General features: G+C 37.0%; 9 protein-coding genes across 9 annotated transcripts; 4 read left to right on the top strand and 5 right to left on the bottom strand.

Annotated features, from left to right (window-relative positions):
• Window positions 1-157: 157 nt before the first annotated feature.
• On the bottom strand, window positions 158-1,802 carry EIN_267430 (serine/threonine protein kinase, putative; the record flags this gene model as incomplete). The annotated part of the gene is made up of 2 exons (XM_004257750.1): window positions 158-1,459; window positions 1,536-1,802. 2 exons carry the CDS (start codon window positions 1,800-1,802, stop codon window positions 158-160), a joined length of 1,569 nt encoding a protein of 522 aa, XP_004257798.1.
• A 155-nt stretch (window positions 1,803-1,957) lies between these two features.
• On the bottom strand, window positions 1,958-2,788 carry EIN_267420 (hypothetical protein; the record flags this gene model as incomplete). Its single annotated transcript, XM_004257749.1, has 2 exons — window positions 1,958-2,358; window positions 2,407-2,788. The coding sequence occupies 2 exons, from the start codon at window positions 2,786-2,788 to the stop codon at window positions 1,958-1,960; spliced, it is 783 nt and encodes a 260-aa protein (XP_004257797.1).
• Window positions 2,789-2,835: 47 nt separating this feature from the next.
• Window positions 2,836-4,584, top strand: EIN_267410 (hypothetical protein; the record flags this gene model as incomplete). The annotated part of the gene is made up of 1 exon (XM_004257748.1): window positions 2,836-4,584. The coding sequence occupies one exon, from the start codon at window positions 2,836-2,838 to the stop codon at window positions 4,582-4,584; it is 1,749 nt and encodes a 582-aa protein (XP_004257796.1).
• Window positions 4,585-4,695: 111 nt separating this feature from the next.
• Window positions 4,696-6,126, bottom strand: EIN_267400 (hypothetical protein; the record flags this gene model as incomplete). The annotated part of the gene is made up of 1 exon (XM_004257747.1): window positions 4,696-6,126. One exon carries the CDS (start codon window positions 6,124-6,126, stop codon window positions 4,696-4,698), a length of 1,431 nt encoding a protein of 476 aa, XP_004257795.1.
• A 654-nt stretch (window positions 6,127-6,780) lies between these two features.
• On the bottom strand, window positions 6,781-7,515 carry EIN_267390 (phosphatidic acid phosphatase type 2 domain containing protein 1B, putative; the record flags this gene model as incomplete). The annotated part of the gene is made up of 1 exon (XM_004257746.1): window positions 6,781-7,515. One exon carries the CDS (start codon window positions 7,513-7,515, stop codon window positions 6,781-6,783), a length of 735 nt encoding a protein of 244 aa, XP_004257794.1.
• A 130-nt stretch (window positions 7,516-7,645) lies between these two features.
• On the bottom strand, window positions 7,646-8,869 carry EIN_267380 (hypothetical protein; the record flags this gene model as incomplete). The annotated part of the gene is made up of 1 exon (XM_004257745.1): window positions 7,646-8,869. One exon carries the CDS (start codon window positions 8,867-8,869, stop codon window positions 7,646-7,648), a length of 1,224 nt encoding a protein of 407 aa, XP_004257793.1.
• Window positions 8,870-9,277: 408 nt separating this feature from the next.
• Window positions 9,278-10,499, top strand: EIN_267370 (hypothetical protein; the record flags this gene model as incomplete). The annotated part of the gene is made up of 2 exons (XM_004257744.1): window positions 9,278-10,139; window positions 10,195-10,499. 2 exons carry the CDS (start codon window positions 9,278-9,280, stop codon window positions 10,497-10,499), a joined length of 1,167 nt encoding a protein of 388 aa, XP_004257792.1.
• A 2,097-nt stretch (window positions 10,500-12,596) lies between these two features.
• EIN_267360 (hypothetical protein) lies at window positions 12,597-13,568 on the top strand (the record flags this gene model as incomplete). The annotated part of the gene is made up of 1 exon (XM_004257743.1): window positions 12,597-13,568. The coding sequence occupies one exon, from the start codon at window positions 12,597-12,599 to the stop codon at window positions 13,566-13,568; it is 972 nt and encodes a 323-aa protein (XP_004257791.1).
• Window positions 13,569-14,524: 956 nt separating this feature from the next.
• On the top strand, window positions 14,525-15,787 carry EIN_267350 (dolichyl-diphosphooligosaccharide--protein glycosyltransferase, putative; the record flags this gene model as incomplete). The annotated part of the gene is made up of 1 exon (XM_004257742.1): window positions 14,525-15,787. One exon carries the CDS (start codon window positions 14,525-14,527, stop codon window positions 15,785-15,787), a length of 1,263 nt encoding a protein of 420 aa, XP_004257790.1.
• Between the last annotated feature and the right edge of the window lie 2,259 nt (window positions 15,788-18,046).

Below are 18,046 nucleotides of genomic sequence, written 5' to 3'. Positions count from 1 at the left end.
TAGGTCTTCTGTATTCCTATTATTATACGCGCATTTCAAGGGTTTTTAAACTATTCACTCTCGAGAAAGGTACATTCAATGCTCTCTATATATCACAAAATCAAAGCTCATAGTAAACAACACCGCAATGATTGTCTCTAAACCTAACATTACATAATCACACCTCATTTTCATTGAAACTGCTGAACAAGAACTTCATATAATAATGCCCGTAGAATTGGTCCCAGTCGATTCGCTGCTCGTCGTCGTACTTCATCAGTTTTTTCGTCAAGTCGATGACGCTCGCGTACGTGCTGTTCTCCTCTAATTTCCGTGGAAAGACAACTTCCTTTTTTTCCTTCATGAATCTCACAAACTCCGCCTCCGTCGAGCCAAATGGAAACTGACACGTACACAACCGGAACAAGCAGACACCAATTGAGTATAAGTCCGACTTCGATGAGTATGGTGTACGTAACATGATCTCGGGAGCTATAAATAAAGGGGATCCCTTATACGTCTCCATCTCATTAGCCAAGCTCCTACTAAATCCAAAATCAGTGATTTTCACAAGAGGGTATGGCGTGTGGTCGACTATTAAAAAATTCTCCAATTTGATGTCGCGGTGGATTAACCCCTTTTCAAAGTGAAGATAATGCATACACTCCGCTATTTGTTTGAAGATCGCAGAGACTAAGTTCAGTGATAAGAGTTCCCCACGCTTCAGATACCCCTCAACATACGCATTTAAATCACCATTACAACACTCCATCACTAAATACCCCCGCGGAAAGTCGATTCGCTCTTTGATGAAATTCAATTTGTACCCCAACGAAAATTTCGAGACCCCAAACCCTAAGATACTCACGATGTTCGGATGATGGCAGATCGTAAGGATGACCGCTTCACGCTTTAAATAGTCGATCCCCTTCGGCCCACTTTCTTTGATCGCTACAACTCTCCCATCCCTCTGTGCTGCTTTAAAGACTAACCCAAAGCCACCCGTGCCTATTGGAGATATTGGGGTATAGACACTCATATCACCCTCTTCAACAGTAGAAAACCTTTCAAGTTCGGAGACAAACTGTGATGTGAATACTTGCTCGATCGGTTGTGTCAAAAGTGCCTCGGAGAAGATGTGTGACTCTGGGGTGTTTAATATCGTGGGAATGATCTTACTCACCACCTCTTTAAAATCGGGGACTTCAATCCCATACAGTTGCGAGACGTATGGGATCAGTAACGTGACTGGGGAAATGCAGAGCTGTGGGAAAGGCGACGAGTCGCATTGTCTCAGAAACAAGTGATTCTTCAAAAAAGATATTTGGACCTGTGACTTGTGTAAATCGTCACAGATATGCAACAAGTCGTGTAACAGAAATTTCCTCTCATCTTGTCTTGGGCTATTTGATATCAAATGGTCTTCTAAAGTCGTTGTATAAGGCATTTCGCCTATAAGCCAACACTCGACAGTAGTATTCTTATAGTTATTTTATTATATTATTATTATATATTATAATACTTATAACTATTACAAAACTATAATAAGCACAAACGACCAATCCGATAACCATTCGATCGACTTTCATAAACGACTTCATTATTTTAAATTTCTGTGTATAAAAGAGTGAGGAGAGTGCCGTCAAGTTGTTTTGAATATCTGTGAAGTCTGATGGGTCCAATTGGAGTGAAATCAGTAACTTCTGTTGTTTAGTTTTGGTTTTAACAAGGCGATACGTAACACCAAAATCTTCATCCACACTAAACGGGGGCCCTGTTTCTTCAAAATAAGATTGAGTGTTAAGTGTTTGGTAGTACGACATTAAACTTTTCAAGAAACCCCTTTTTTTTAGTCTCTTTTCTCCATTGACTCAAAAAACTGAAATGGAGCAAATAGTGTTCTGTATTATACGTTAATGACTTTTTTATTATTTAATTATAGTTTCATTAACAATAATTAAGAAAATGAATCAATCAATTACTCGGACTTTGGTTGTCTTGTTCTTTTCGTGGTCTTTTTCTTCGTTGTTCGCGCCTTCTTTTTCACAGCATATTTGTGATACTCGTCTGCGTGTAAACAGTCCTCTTCCTCTTCAACGGGTTCCCATCCCATTCTATCAAACCAAAACGGGCCTACATATGGGTATAAGACATCTATATCTTTCACAGTGACTCGTTTAACAAAGGCGTCTAATGTGGTCTTCTTAGACGACTGTTTCTCCGTATTCAAAGTGACTAGACTAATCGCTTCTCTTTTCAATCGCAATATCTCTTTCACTGCATTCTCATCAACTTCAATGACACCGGCGTTCTCTATTAGTAGTGCCGTTGATACACTATATAACACCTCTCGAAACTCTTCGGGTATTAAACTAGTTACTATTAGTTAAATTACTATAAATACAGTAAATATTTATAATACCAAACTGACGTACTGTTTCTCTGTGGCGTGTAGACTTAACACGTGTTCTATAGTTAGGAAATGCAAAGCTAAGAAAAACAGGTCAAATGGAGTTGCGATCATTTGGTTGTGTCCACTGAGCATAGAAGGTGGATTGTAGGTCGACCCATACTCGAAGACTACTTCTTTCAATTCCAGCAAGAGTTTCTTATTAGTTTCATAAACTATAATTTTATTATTTAACCCTCCGAATTGTTTTACCTCGAAAATTTTCACGTTGCGTAAATCCTCCTTACAAAGGAATGTTCTTTTCTTGTTTTCGACTTGTTTTATAACATCGTCCACGTCGATTGAAACGTCGTCTCCCTCGATTTTGTCTTCTGAACCGGATTTGTCGTCGGTCGACATTGAATTGTATATTTGAGATGCAATAAACTTGAAAAATTCAATTAGACATGTTAGAGAAGTGCTTTCTGGCGATTGTACTTCGGTTCAATACTGATTTCCGTATGGCCGTCAATTTCATTCAAATTAATAAAAAATGCCAAGACGTTGTTTTGATGTTGAAAATTAATCCACTGAACATCAAGTCGAACATCTCTTCATTGTTTAATGCCGAAAAAATTCAAAGGAATATTCAGTTTTCGAAAGAACTACTTTTATACGAAAAAATCGAAACTGTCCGCATCGACGAAAATTTGTTGCTTTGCTTCAAAAAACGCGTCTTGGAAAATAAAAATATCCACCGAATTATTGTAACTTCCGCGTGCACTCCAAACATATTGGATGACTTAAAACAGCAAATAGTCGAACTCACTGTCAACAACAAATTCAACTGTTTTAACTTCAATCAATTTGAAGCACTCAAGAAAATCAAAGTCACTTGTTTGGAGGTCAAACCATCCTTTGTCGAAGCAGTTAATGCGCTTCCTGTGTTAAATTATGTTGGTATTTACTGTTACAAAGAACTCAATTATAGTGTTATCGATTTGGTGTGCCAGTGCAAAGCTCCGAACGTCCGATTCTTTGCCGACTGTATTTCTCCGTCTTTGCTCAATACCTTTGAAATGCCAAAATTGAAGAACGATATAGTGTTCTGTTGTAAAGACTATATTTGTGGAATGTCGAAATATTTTCATGTGAATATGTCTACCCAAGTAGTTATCCAAGTCGCTCCACAGTGTTACACATTCACTGAATTTCTTACAAAATATCTTCCTACAAGTATCTTACTCAAACCAAATTCCTTTGTTGTTTCAGATACTCCTGTGCATAGAAAAGTCTGTTTAGACCTTTCTCAATACACATTTTTATCTGAAATTAAAAATGATGTCCCTTGGCTTCTTATAACATATCCAAATAACATAGAAGCTGTTGGGGATCGTGTCGTTCCAAATGTCCATCTAAAAGGACTAACAATTAATCAGTCCAGGTACAACGGATCTATTCCTTTGTCTGTAAGTTCACTCACAACAAACAACTCGGCGCTCTCATTTGACAATTTACCTCACTTGTACTACCTCCAATGTTTCTTTTCTACTTTCAACTTCGACTTGAACGCTCTCACTTCACTCACTAAGATCCACACTATCGGAAATTATGCTAACTTCAACGGATTGACTAATCTAAAGGAACTCACAACGGACGGATTCACAAAGCAAGACGTGCTTTTCCCTCCAAGTCTCACTTATTTGCGTCTCGAGTCAGCGTCAGTTGTCAACACATCACTTTCGTTGAAAAAACTCTTTATCAGACTTTCAATGAAAACTTCTGCTGATCTTATTAAACTTAATAACTTGACAAAATTGTGTTTGGATGGCGACTTCACAGAACTCAAATTTCCACGTTCGCTTCGTTCACTCAAACTCGTCTCCGTTTGTTACAAAAAGGCAATCAACTTAATAGACATTGGGTTGCTCAATCTCAAGATCATCGACTCATTCGACGTGTCGGTACACCTTCCTTCTTCTCTCGTTTCCCTCAAAATCGAGAAGTCCGAAATTCGCGTTTTCAATGCAAAGTCTCTCAATTTAAACTTCTTTTGCTTATATGACTGCAGCGCGCTGTTTCTTGACGATTTCTTCAATTCAGCAAAAGTTCTTTACGTATTCCTATTTGATAACAACACGCCCATTACTATCAAAAAGAACTGTTTCGCTATCCCAATTGTATCGCGTCACAAAACTTGCTTTGTTTTTCCCTGAAGTGTATTTCACAAAATAGTGTAATTATTATGTTGTATTCCTTTGGTTGAATTTTTTTTTGTCGATTTGTACACAAAAGTAATACACACTACAATTAACAATGGGGAGTGTTTATGTATACTTGCGATACGTATAGATAAGCTCACGCAAGTCTTCCAAACTCCCACCAATTAAGTCCTTTGCCATTTGCTCCCAGCTCATGTGATGCATTGCACAAACAAGTTGTTTCAACACAAAATAATCGCCCAATTTTCTAAGTGGGCTTCGAAACGTCGCAAATGGTTTTCCACTATAATACTTCACAAACGCGTACCTGTTATACACCTTCACCAAGTATTGCCCAATGTACTTTCCAAGAAACAGTCCGATGTCCCTCACCAATCTCTCGCCCATCATCAATTCATTTTTTGCTTTACTAAACTGAAACCCCACAACGTCGTGCAAGTTCTGCCCGTCCATTTTCAGTTGGTAAATTGATGTGTTCCAAATTCTGCCAAACTCTTGCGTGTTTTGAAAATTATACCCACAGTTTTCTGGATTTGGAAATCGTGTCAACAAATTTTCAAATTGAACAAACGTTAGATTTCCTCTTGATGCGATAAACGACTGGCATAAAACGGGTTGCTCGATGATGTCTCCGTTCTGATCGCACTTCATCACCAAGCTAATCGTGTTTCTCTGTTTCCCGACATCAAGTGACATTGTTACTTTGTCATTCCTTTTAACAAACTCGATATTACTCCCTTTTTGGCACATTTTCATCAACGAAATCGCACCTCCCTTGTCAAAACTCAATAAGTTGGTGCAGTCGACGCTGTGTATCCCGACCTCGAAAACCCCTTCTTGCAAAACTTCAATGTGCATCGCGTCTTCTCTTATTCGTGTTCTTTCTCCGTCAATACTAAACACTCTTCTGCAAGTTATATCAGTTCTGTCTGTCACGTCATTTATTTTCTCGTGTTCGTCTTTCTTCACTGTTGGTCGGAACACATTTACCAACACACAGTCATCTTCACTATCGCTCTTTTCGTCGTCGCTGCAATCTACCAAATCGATAATCTCTGTGTTTCTTAATGAAATTATTGGTTCACTTAACACAGGGTCTTCTTCGTTAACCTCCTTGTTGTCAGAATTCTCGCTTATTTCGATGACATCGTGTGGCACCTTTCTGTCGTCGGATGAGTCTTCGTCAGGTGTAATCACCAATACGCCTTGTTGAGACGGGTTTTCTTTGTACCTTAAATTCTTGCCTTGTATTCTCTGTTGTTCCGCCTCCTCGTTCACCTTCTCAATCTCGTTCCACACTTCTCTCCTTTTTCGAAGCAGATCGTGTTTTTTGAAAACTTGATTTTTGCATCTATCTTTTTCCATAACAGGATGGCTTTCGTATTGTCTGTCCGCGTCTATACAAGATTGAGGTAGCTTGGGAGGAACATGAAACCCGTCTTTGTTTTCGGTTACCGAAGAAATACACGAAGTCTTGTCCTCAAACACGCGATAGTCGTCGCAATCATCGATCTCTATTGGGTTTTGATAAGTCATGATTTATTGAGTTTTTTACAATAAAAATTTATTTATAAAATTTTATGATAGCAATTCTTTAGTTTTGTACCAACATAAGTTTGTAAATGCATTCTGTGATTGACAACATACAAATTTTGATATTCAAACATGATCTATAATGTTGTTGGTACATATGTATATCATAGAATAATAAGAATTGTTGTGTATTTTCAAATTTATTAAGTTCCATTCGACAAAAAATCATAAAACTGAAAAAACTAAGATTGACAAAACGAGTGAACTGCGGAACGAGATGAGGGATGAAAAAAGAGAAGAATTTGGGCCTATATTAGGCGAAGAAATAGTGGGAAAGAGCAATGTTCTTTCCAAAGAAAATGAGGAGAAAAAGCCTCGGAAAACTCACACTGCCCTGGAGTATCTTCGAAAAATCACCAAACTTGTTGACTCTCACATCGAGAAAATGGAAGAAGGCAAAGCGGAGATGTTGAGCAGATTAAAATCGTCACAACTCATTGAACACCGGCGTTTAATCACTAAAAATGCAAACCCTGAACGCATTAACAAAGAATTATCAAAGATTGATTGCCTCTTGCACATCACTGACACTGAATCATTCGCCGCAGAGTACGCAAACGCGCTGAGCAGTCTCGCAAAAAGTCCAACCAACAACACTCAGACAATGTAATTATCTCCTTCGGCATCCTCTTCTTTTTCAATTTCGCCACAATATTGCCCACTTAACGACTCAAATCTCGAGAAGTAGCACACAATCGATATGATGCATCCAATCAACAAACCAGCGACGATATCCTCATAATGGTGATAAAAGTCGCGCGTTCGTGAGACTGCAACAACACCAGCAAACAAGAGAGGCAGTCCACATGCAAACAACCCCATTAAACTCCCTTCACCTCCAAATATTTTGAACTCGCCACACAGTAACAAAAAGAGAAATGCTGACGCGTTGAACACCATTGAAGAGTGACCACTTGGAAAACTTAAATATAGTTGCCCTGCTTTACCGTTGGACTCGAGAGAAAATTGATTTGGCCGAGGGCGCCCAGCAAACTTCTTGAATGCATCCGTTGCAAATCGATTCAGCGCAACGGAGAATGCGAACAGAAGTAACACGTTGATGAGGTACTTAGTTGAGTTGCGCTTCTTTGCAAAATACACAATGAACACGATGTTAATACCCCAAAAGAGAATACAACAAATCAGAAACGGAAAAGTGCTTTTCCTGAATGTGTGGTTGAAGTTGTAATTGTTGTTGTCGTTTGGAATGTCCATTTTGTGTGTTGGGAATGCGTTGACTACAACGGTCAACACAACCAACAACGCGACAATACCCGCCCCGACGATTTGTGTCTTCCCGATCTCCGCCTTCAGTCTAGCAAATTCGAACATCACATTTTAAAGTTCTCTTATCAAATTCCCTCCATGTTCAAAGACAATTTCTATAATTATAGTTTAATTAATTACCATGTATAGTATTATTGAGAAGAGTACACGAAAAACAGGTGTTAAAGTAATAAGCTTAGAGACTGCTGTATGTGGACTTCTTCTGTCTGATGACTGCTAATACGACAGCGACGATACCGGCCACGATCACAAGGAGCGCGATGATAACAAAGATGACGATGAACACGATCATTCCAGTGGACAGTTTCGAGTTATTCTCTGCGTTGATATTAAAGCTCAGATTTTCTTCGCTCGATGTTGCTATTTTGACGTATATTTGGTCGTCAAACGCAACGTCGAACGTGAGCGTTGTTTCGTCCGTCGAGTAGCTCTTCACGCATTCCTTCATATCGCACGTGTCGAACAGATGCACTTCAATTGGTGTTTTCTTACCTGTGGTGATTGTCACTTTGCAGTCGCCCCCAATCAATCTGACATATTCAAAAGCCATTTCTTGTGTTGAGCATGCGTCTTTTCCTTTTAACGTTCCCGAATAAATGATTCCAGTGACATTTGCGCCATCGGATGTTGCCACCAAGTCAACTGCGTTTGTGCACACTGGTCCTTCCTTGTACTCAAAATTGACAGCAATGACTCCATACTCGTATGGTTCTTCCTCAATTGAAATCAATTGGAATTTATTGGTGATATAATAATATTCATTTTTCATATCCAAATAAAGGACGCCGTCTGTAAGAGTTTGAAGAGGTTTATAACATTTTGATTCGTCTTCGTAATAAGCGACAAGACTAACAGACGACCCATAAGTATTCAACTGCGCCGAGTACTTCCCAAAATCCGGCAACGAGAACACGGCGCCGAGTGAGGTTGGGAAGCATTTTGTACCTGTTTTTGCAGTTTGGTACACCCCATTGAATGGGAATTGTGGGATTAAAATCGGGGACGTTGCGTCGCTTTTCTCAAGCGCGTTGATAGCAAATTGGACTGTTTCATTTGATTTCAATACCAACAAAAAAGTGGCGGTAGCTGGGACGGTGAGGGTTGTAGTTGAAGGTAATGTGTCGATGCATTCACTGTCGCATGAATTGTGAAAGGCCAAACTGGCATCTGTCACGATATTATAGACAATAGGTTCTGTATTAGTATTGACTAGTTTCAACCAGACACTACTTTGGTCAGTACTATCCTCCCCACAGTCGCCGGGGAACTTCTGTTTTTCGTCGACAATGAATTTCTCGGAGAAGGGGAAAGTCTTTAATTCGTAAGGGGTTGTACAAGTAGCGTACCCCTCCCCACTTATATCTGCCAGACCCAATACAATCAAAGCAAACACTAGCATTCACTTCTTTTTTAGTTCTTTATGATTTTCTATTTTAATATTTAACCATATTAATTCAATACAGTTTAAATTATAAGAATACTATAATTTTTCTAATAATTATTAATAATAGCTACTAAGAAAATAAAAGGAACAAAATTGTATAAAACAGAAGGGAATGGAAACACAAGAGCCTTCGCAAAGGACTAATTTAAATTTGCTCTATCAACTCAATCAATACGTCCGCTCTTACGAATTAAAGTATAAAGTTCTCGACATAGAACTTGCCAGACAATACGAGGGGAAGTTGGCTATGTTACTCGAACAGCGCAGGAAGATCATCGAAGGCGACAAATAAATGGATTGGTGATTGCATTTTGTTCTAGTAAATTGTATAGTAAAGAACTATTAATATACTATCAAAAACAGATGACATCGTGTGTGGTCAAACACCTCCTTCTGTGCTCAACACAACGCAATGTCATTACAGTATACCCTCCATTCCCGAGTACTTCACCTTACAACTATAATTCAATACCTTATATATGCTTACCTGAATGTAACGGAGAGTACAACTATTTTACCGTTCCATCGCGAACGATCGACACGCCCATGTATGGGGTATCATGGATATTCAAATCAACTTCTGCACTGTTTTTGTCACGTCCTGAGAATCCGTCGCCGGAGGAAACCGTCGCACTCTGCTTATTAACACAAAGCCCTTATTTACACGTGGTGGTCCAACGGTTCAAGCCACTTTGCGAGTTATACTTCGCACAGAACACTTTCATCAATTTGGAACTGTTACAAGCTATTTATAAGGCGTTGAATGACTCATTTGAAATGGGGGATTACCACTTACCAGACCCATGTTCCCTTGTCAACACATGCGGCCAAAATATCGTCTCCCTCATTAAAATGATTTTACTCAATTCCAGAGTCTGTGTCAATAACATCAATTCAGCCGAGGAAAACAGTCATTGGGTTATTACCATTCTTTCATTCATCCCTGGCGCTCTATTCCCAGCTCCTCTCAATTTGAAAGAAATCGGATTCACTGCTCAACCAAAAAGGTCACTCTTACACTGCACACTCTCTGAAATCGATTTACTCACAAACGTACAAATATTCGCAGGAACTTCCGTGTTCTTCAGAGAAATGTCTGAAATTGATTGTATAGTAAGCGAGAAGGGGGTTTCTCTCAATGGTGAGTACAAGAAGACTGCTGCACTTACAAAGGCGGACAAAATTTTTACAACAGAACTTCTCAATGCGTCAAAGTCGCTTAATTGTTTGTTTTTTTAATATTAAAACGTTATTAAAATTGTTATTAAAATAACAAAGAGACGATTTAGTCGAAGAACTGGTGCTACGATATGTCATTGGAGCTATTAACGTAGGCATACAGAGTAAAGGGAAAATCTTCCCAAGTGGAGACGTGTCTGATTATGGAGCTGCTTTTCTCAATGAGTTCAGAAAAACGCCAATGTTTAAAAACTTCACAAACGACTCGAAAATCAGTGGAGTCCACCCTTCGAAAGTCCCAATAACGAATGTGTCATTTAAAGAGTATAAAAAGACAAAAGACGTAAATGTTAAGTGCTGTAGTGGAATGGCATTTCCACTATATTTCAATTACTCTCAGAAATAGTAAGTTATTAGTAATTAAATGGGTATAATAATTAACAAATTCTTAATTAATAATTTATTAAATGAATAATAAAATTAGAGATTGCTATTATAATATTATAATATATCATTATATTATAATATTATGTTATATATTATAGAATAAATAGTATAGTTATTATAATAGTCATGGAAAAATATTCTTTTTTATTATTCATTCTTATTATTACTTAATTTGGTTATCAGACTTAGATTCACAATTCGTATGATAGAGACACGGTCTCATATTAATTTTTTATTATGCATCCCAAATTCAATGGCTCGTTTTGAATTGTTCAAAAACATGTTTATCGAATTTAGTCATTGACAATGTTAAATTAATTTTTTAATTTATTTTGTTCATAAAGAAATAGCAATTGAATTACAATATTGTTCTTAATCATATAAGTCTTGAAAACTTAATAAATAGACTCTATTATCGATAATTGTAAAAATATTAATGACTTTATAATTTCAAAAATAGAATCGATGACGTGGATTTCTATTTTTATTTAAAATTTCATTAACTCATTACTATTTGATAACAATTGTTTTAAAATAAGAACATTATGTTAATAGAAAAAGTTAAACGGAGAAACATGAACAATTGAATTACTTGCTATTTGAAAATTTTATCTTATTATATGGCAAAACAACAAAATGAATATTTTGTTACTTATGATAAGTTTAATAAACCCAAGTAATTATCGAGTGTTGTTTTTATTATTAACCAAACTTCTTTAATTTGGATTGAGTGACTTCTTTAAACATCATCCCAACATTCAATCACTCCATTAAGTATGATTGAATTCTATTGACCCATCTTTAAACAAACTTAATCACTAAAAGAGTTAATAAAGACTATATACTTTAACCAATTATAAATGACAAATCAATAAAAGATTACATTCCATTTCCAAAAAATATATGTAACCATTACTAATTGAAAAAAAGAGAATAATTCACCCATTTTCATCATATTAAAAAGGAATGAGTCACACAAAACCAACTTTATTAAAACATGGGGTGTTGTTTTTGTTTCCGAATTTGACATAACAAAAATTTTAAATGGAATTATCAAAAAATGGTAAAGAATAGCCATGAAAAGGTATATTTTAAAGTCAAATAACGCAATTTCAATAAATATGATGGAATAACGTTACTTATTTACAATATGAGTAAAACAGTTTAATTAAATATAATTATCCAAAAGCACATTTCAAGTCGTTTTACTCACTCGGCTTTTTAAATTCCTATTATGTGTTGTAATGTTTTGTTTTGGAGTTACAGAAATGTTTCTCATTTCACACAGTATTGCCAACTCTTTTACTTCATTATATCGGAACTTCCACAGATGAAGTTTTTCAACAATCACCAGAAACTAGTTGAAATTATTTTATGTTTGGCAACACCCCATTGTCTTACCGTTAAAACCAATTGTTCGAAACACCCCTAAAAACACAAAAAATAAAAAAATAAAAAACATCACAGAATTTTTTCTATTAAGTGTGTTATAAAAAAGCTTTTCAGTGAGTTATTAATCTCCCGCAATTTCCCGAATGTTTTGACAATAACAACGAATGCTTTTTTCATTAAAAACAATCCCGTTACTTCCCGCAGAAAACACCGAAATTAATTAGTTTTTGATTTAAGGAGCTAAAAACAGTCTATAACTCCAATCACCCTGTTTTCTTTTCTTTACCTCACACCGATACCATATAAATAGTAAAATAAACCACAATTCAACGATAATTCATTCCGACGAAGCAGCCGCAGAACTAGAAAATAAAAAATTAGAAGAATACAATAACCCAATTCCCGGTTAGTTCCAGCAAATTTCTGTCTACGAAACAGCCAATAAAATCATGATAAACTGACCAATGAAAGAGAACAACAGGAATACCAAGAAAGACTAATGAATTTTACAAAAATAGTGAGAGTCGAAGGGCGGGTAGTTTTTTGTGTGCCATACCGGGCGAAGAGAATCCGATCTTTCCAAAAATACACCACCAATGTATTTTTTTTGCAGAATGAATTTCTACTGAAAAAACGAGGAAAAAACTCGAAAAGGACTTTTCCCATGAATTCATGTAACAACCCTTGGGTACTTCAGTGGGACGACTTTCCGTTGAATTCACAATCTGTGGTCCCTCCTAATGTTCCTACACATCCTTTCAGCACAACTACACCTAAGAAACTGATTGCGACGCAAACGCATGTCTCCGATGAAGTCAAACGGCGACGGGACTTAAACACATTTGCGAAACAAAAAGGGATGTCTGAAGAATGTCAGCGGATGGCTTTTCTCATCGGGCTTTTGAACGCCAACGGCGTCGGGTTTTCGATTGCAAGAAGAATCAAAAAAGCTGAGAAAGCGCTGCAATACATCGAAGTGACGGAACTGTATGGTCTTGTCGAACTCTCCCACGGACAACTTCTCGACATCGTCCGTCGTGAAGAAGAGACGTGTAAAGCTGGCGGTGCGTCACAAAGTTACAACGAGCGTCATCATCGGAAGAATGTGTTTGCGGTCATCTACAATTACTTGATCAAACTTTGTTCGCAAATAGGACAGCGCGTCGTCTTCGAGATGAAAAAGACGAAGCGGTCGGAGATGACAGTGAAGATGGAGAAGTTCATCTCCGTGACGGTAGAAGATAAGACCTATTACTCCGAAGACATCATTAAAATAGGAAATACTATCTACCAAGTCATCTCCGATCTTATGAGTGAACCAACTCATGGTATTATATACAGAGGGGCGTTCACAAATAACATCAGAATTGAACCAAAAACACTGCAAATCGCGGGAGAGTTCTTACACACAAAAATAGAACCAACGAGTGAATTAAGTGGGATGTATTGGGGCCTGCAAGAAGTCTTGGAATACGAGAGAGAAAATCCAGAGAAGTGTATTCGAGAAATTGGAGACGAAAAGGTCGCGTTTGAAAACGCCGTCGTGCCAAGTTCACTCAATTTCATTAGAAATAGTATCCGACCAGACGTCAGGAACATCGTAAAATGTGTTGTAGTCGAACCCCAAATAAAGTAACTTAATTCAATTCATTTGTTTTTCTTATTTTTGTGGAATTTGGGAAATGCTGAAATTATTAATTGAAGGAACTCAGCAAATGGGGATGTAACTTTTTGTTGAGTTTTTATGTCGCTTTTGGCGTGTGGAATTTAATCATTTCATCCAAGGAAAATTATATGTATAATATAATATTATATTTTAATATAGTTTTGGGGAGAGTTGAAAAAATTACACCAAAAATGTTTTTTTTTCTATTTTTTGTCGGATTTAAAAAAATTTTTGTTTCTGGTTTGACTTTTAGAACCCAATAATTACTTTTTAAAGTGTTAAGTTTTTTCTAAAATGATAATTCAATGAAGCATAAAACGATGAATTGATTGAAATTAATGAAATTATAGTTCTTTTATAACTTCAAATAGCTTCGGCACCAAAGCAATAAGGAGATTTATTTTTATTCGCTGCTATTTAAAAAAAGTTCAAACGTGTTGATTTTGAATTTCTGATTTCAAATGGATTTTTTTTATTCTTTCGCAAATTAGTTGGCAAAACCGGGAAAACAAATCAAAAAGTCGTTTTTTAGTTTTGTGGAAAGTGACAACGAAAAAACATATGTAGTGAAAGAAAAAAAGTGTACCGATAAAAAATTTACATGGTTCCAGCATCTTATTTCTAATAAAATAAAAAGCATAAATATATTCAAAAAAATTAAAACATATATTAACTTATAAAACCCACATTTTATTATTAATTAATCTGTAATTATTTTTAATTTTCTTGGCACCCATTTAATTTTATTTGTTTTTGTCGTTCCAATGAGTTTTATTTTTATTTTTTTTATGTTTTGATAACTTTTTCTTTTATTGAAAATGTTATATATAACATTTTAATACCAATTTCAAAAAAAGTGTATAACATTTTCAATCCCAAATACTCCTTCAACCCAAAAAGTAGGTGAAGAACTTGAAAAAGGCAGAATGCGGGCAATATTTGTAGTTCTCACTCTTCTGTTTCTTGTTAAGGGGAAGGTTTTAGTCATCTTTGATAGTGCCAATGACAAAGTTGAGTACAGTGAATTTGTCACGATGGTGAAAGAGTTAGGAGAAGATATAGAAATCAAAGAGAAGACAGATTTAGTTGAGTTGTTTGAGTACGACGAACCGGTGTACTCGACGGTGTTAATGCTCAGCCCAACATTTTCATTCAAAAGTGCATCGATTTCATCATTTGTTAAATATGTTGACGCTGGTGGTAATTTGCTTGTTTCGCTGTCTGGAAATTACACCGAGAAGTACACCGACTTGTTATACTCCTTTGACATGGAATCGGATGTTGCAACAAGTAAAGTGGTTGATGAGATTCACACTGCGAAGAATGGAGAGGACGAAATGGTCTTTTCAAATAACGTTTTGTCGAATCCCAAAGTCTTCCCAACGAAAGTGAATAACGTGTTGTTCGACGGAGTTGCGTTATACCTCCCGGAGTCTCCGATGACCTCCGCGTTACTTAAAGGAACAGAAACTTCGACCACATCTCTTCATTCAACACACATCTTTGCTCAAAAAGAGAATATCACATTGGTTGGAGCGTTACAAGCGAGAAACAATGCGCGTGTTGTTGTTTCGGGGTCCACCAAATTGTTTTCGAATAAAGCGTTTGTCAACGAGTATCATACACAGAACCAAAAGAGTGTGTTGGACAATAAAAAGTTCACTAAGAGTGTGTTGGAGTGGGTCACGCAGAAGAGTGGAGTCTTAGTGTTAAAGTCGTTTTCTTGGACTAAAATTGATGGAGTCCCTGCAGTCTCCTATGACAACCAAATTGTCATTGGCGACACTCTTAAAGTCCAATTGGAAGTCGAAGAGAAAATGAATAACAAAGTGACTGGCTACGACGCTCAAGACCTTCAAGTTGAGATGAAATTGTTATTCCCCGAGGCGTCTGTATATTTGACATCTCAAGGGGAAGGGAAGTATGAAGGTATTATAAAGACACCACTCAAGTTCGGAGTCTACACTTTACTCTTTAAATATAACAAACCACTGCAAACGTATTTGGAAAAGAAAGTCACTATCCCTTTAAGAACATATAGAAGTACACAAAGAGAAAGTGCTTATACTATTAAGGAAGCTTATCCTTTCTTCATTGCTGTGGCAACTATGATTGGGAGTTTTGTTCTCTTTATTCCTCTTTATTTGATCCAAGCAAAGTCATGCAAAAAGACTGAGAAAGTCGAGTAATTCACTTTGACCGTTTTTAAAACACATTGCACTATGTACCATATTTTTATAATACTTTTATTAGTAGTAAACTATTCATATTATATTATTTATAAAACATATACAATAAATTTAATTAATTCCAAATTATATTTGATGTATTTTGTATTAGAATATTTATAATTATAATATTAAAAATTATAGTATAATGGTATCGATATTATTTTATTGTCACTAAAATTGAAAAGTTGAGGATTGTGGCACAAAGTGATAAAAGAGAAAAAAACTGAAATCACAAAAAAATCAGACCACTATGGACCTTAAACCCACGTTTGTATGGGAAAAAGAAGTGGACACAAATTTGTCATCGGGGGCGCACTGCGGGTTGTTCGACAACTCTGAATTTGTGTATTACATGAAGACCCCATCGGAACTGTGTGTCCAGGGCCTGAAAGAAAACACCAATTTCACACAACAAACAACAAGTAACTTTCTTCAAGTGGCGCCAGTGGGGGACGCACTTATTGTTCTTATGACAAACACAGAGGCGTTGTTCTTATTTGATTTGAGTAATAAAGAAACGTCGCAATTGAATACCGACTTCACCCCAATCACTATATCAAACGTGGAACATATACAAAATAGACTCTTTTGTTTGTGCACAGACTCGTCGTCGAATTTACAATATGTCACCGTGTTCATCGAGGATTTCCAACGCAAAGTCGAGACGTTTTTAATCAATTTTGACACACAAAGTAAATGTGCCAATTCGATCGTTCAAACATCGGACACGATGGTACCCCCATTCGATAAGGAAATGAATGTTTCACAAACGCGGTTGTGTCACATGAATATATCAGCAACAGACATGATCACATTGGGGTGGGACACGGGAGCGTTTTGTCAGTATGTGATCAGTCACAATAAGGACCGTGTTGAGTTTGATTTTAAAATCAGTGGCATTTTAGAGAAAGAGACGGTACTAATGTACACGGTGTGTTGTGAGAATGATACTCGTTTATTGATATTCCACAACTGGCGAAAGAATTCAAACATTCTGTTGTTTCTGCAATACGACGAGAACCAAAACGTAATTCACCAGAGCCGATGTGGTATACCAGCTGCGGAAATCATGTTCACCAATTCGATGTTGTCTTTTTGGAACAAAATGTTTCTGTTTGTTGTTGTCTATCGCAACAATGATGACAATATGGTGTTTATTTGTTACTACGATACGGCAGGGAAGTTGGTGGATCGAGTAAAACTGGAGAAAGACCCGTTAATAGGAGAGATCGTTAACTCCCCAATTGAACAACAATATGCTGTTGAGTCGCCGGAGTCCGTGTGGAAGATGAGTGAGAAACTTAACGTCTTCATACCGCTGAGTGTCACGTTGCTCATGACAAAAAATAACAAGTTGAAGTTCCGACAATACTTAATAACGTCAGATGCATTTGAAGTGATTGAAAGGAGCACCCGAGTGATTCCAAGACTTGTAGTGTACCGGCCCGAGCTTGTTGAAAATGACGACAAAGAGTGTTACAAGAAAGTGCGAGAACTTGTATCGGGACTTCCTGAATTTCCATTTCCACGAGAAAGTGCGCAGACCATTGTTGCTGCTTTAATGAATTACGACATGTTGGAGCAAGTCGGCAACTTGATTTCCGAGTACCAAGACTCTGACAAAATCAACAAACAGTTAGTTCATATTGTAAAAGGACGGGTCTATGATATTATCAAAGATGAAGTTCAAATTTTTGCCGAGAATTTGAGTACGTATGACCCGAGTAATGTCAAAGAACTCAGAGAAGATATTCATGAGTATCACGAGTGTCTGGTGAAGGAACACTACTTTGTGAAACAAACGAAGAACAGTGAACTTGAGCAGAAACTTAAAACGACGATAGCGTGTCTTCGGTCGTTTTGGCCCGTGTTGGGGTTGGGGAGTGAATTGAACGAAACGGTTTTGAAACGACGGCCGAGTATGTTACTTGATGTTTTAATGGCGGTGAAGTACGGAGAACACATTCCAAGTAATCTCATTGAAATGATGAAAATAGCCCTGCAGCAGACGATTGGAATAACAGAACAACTTTATATCATCTACTTGAGTTGGTATCTTCAAGATGTTCCGGGGAATGTCTATGACATGTTTGGAGAGATGAATGCGGAGACGAGATGTGTAGTGAACAATTTACTTAGTGCTTTGATCTTTGGGGAGAGCTGTAAAGGGGTTGAAATACAAATAGATGTGAGTAAGAAGTACTTGTTTATTGACGA

The sequence above is a fragment of the Entamoeba invadens genome, assembly GCF_000330505.1.
Source record: "Entamoeba invadens IP1 unplaced genomic scaffold scaff_1105074726705, whole genome shotgun sequence".
Classification (NCBI taxonomy): Eukaryota; Evosea; order Mastigamoebida; family Endamoebidae; genus Entamoeba; species Entamoeba invadens.
Note: the sequence above shows the minus strand (reverse complement) of the source record. Positions and strands in the feature narration are given on the sequence as shown.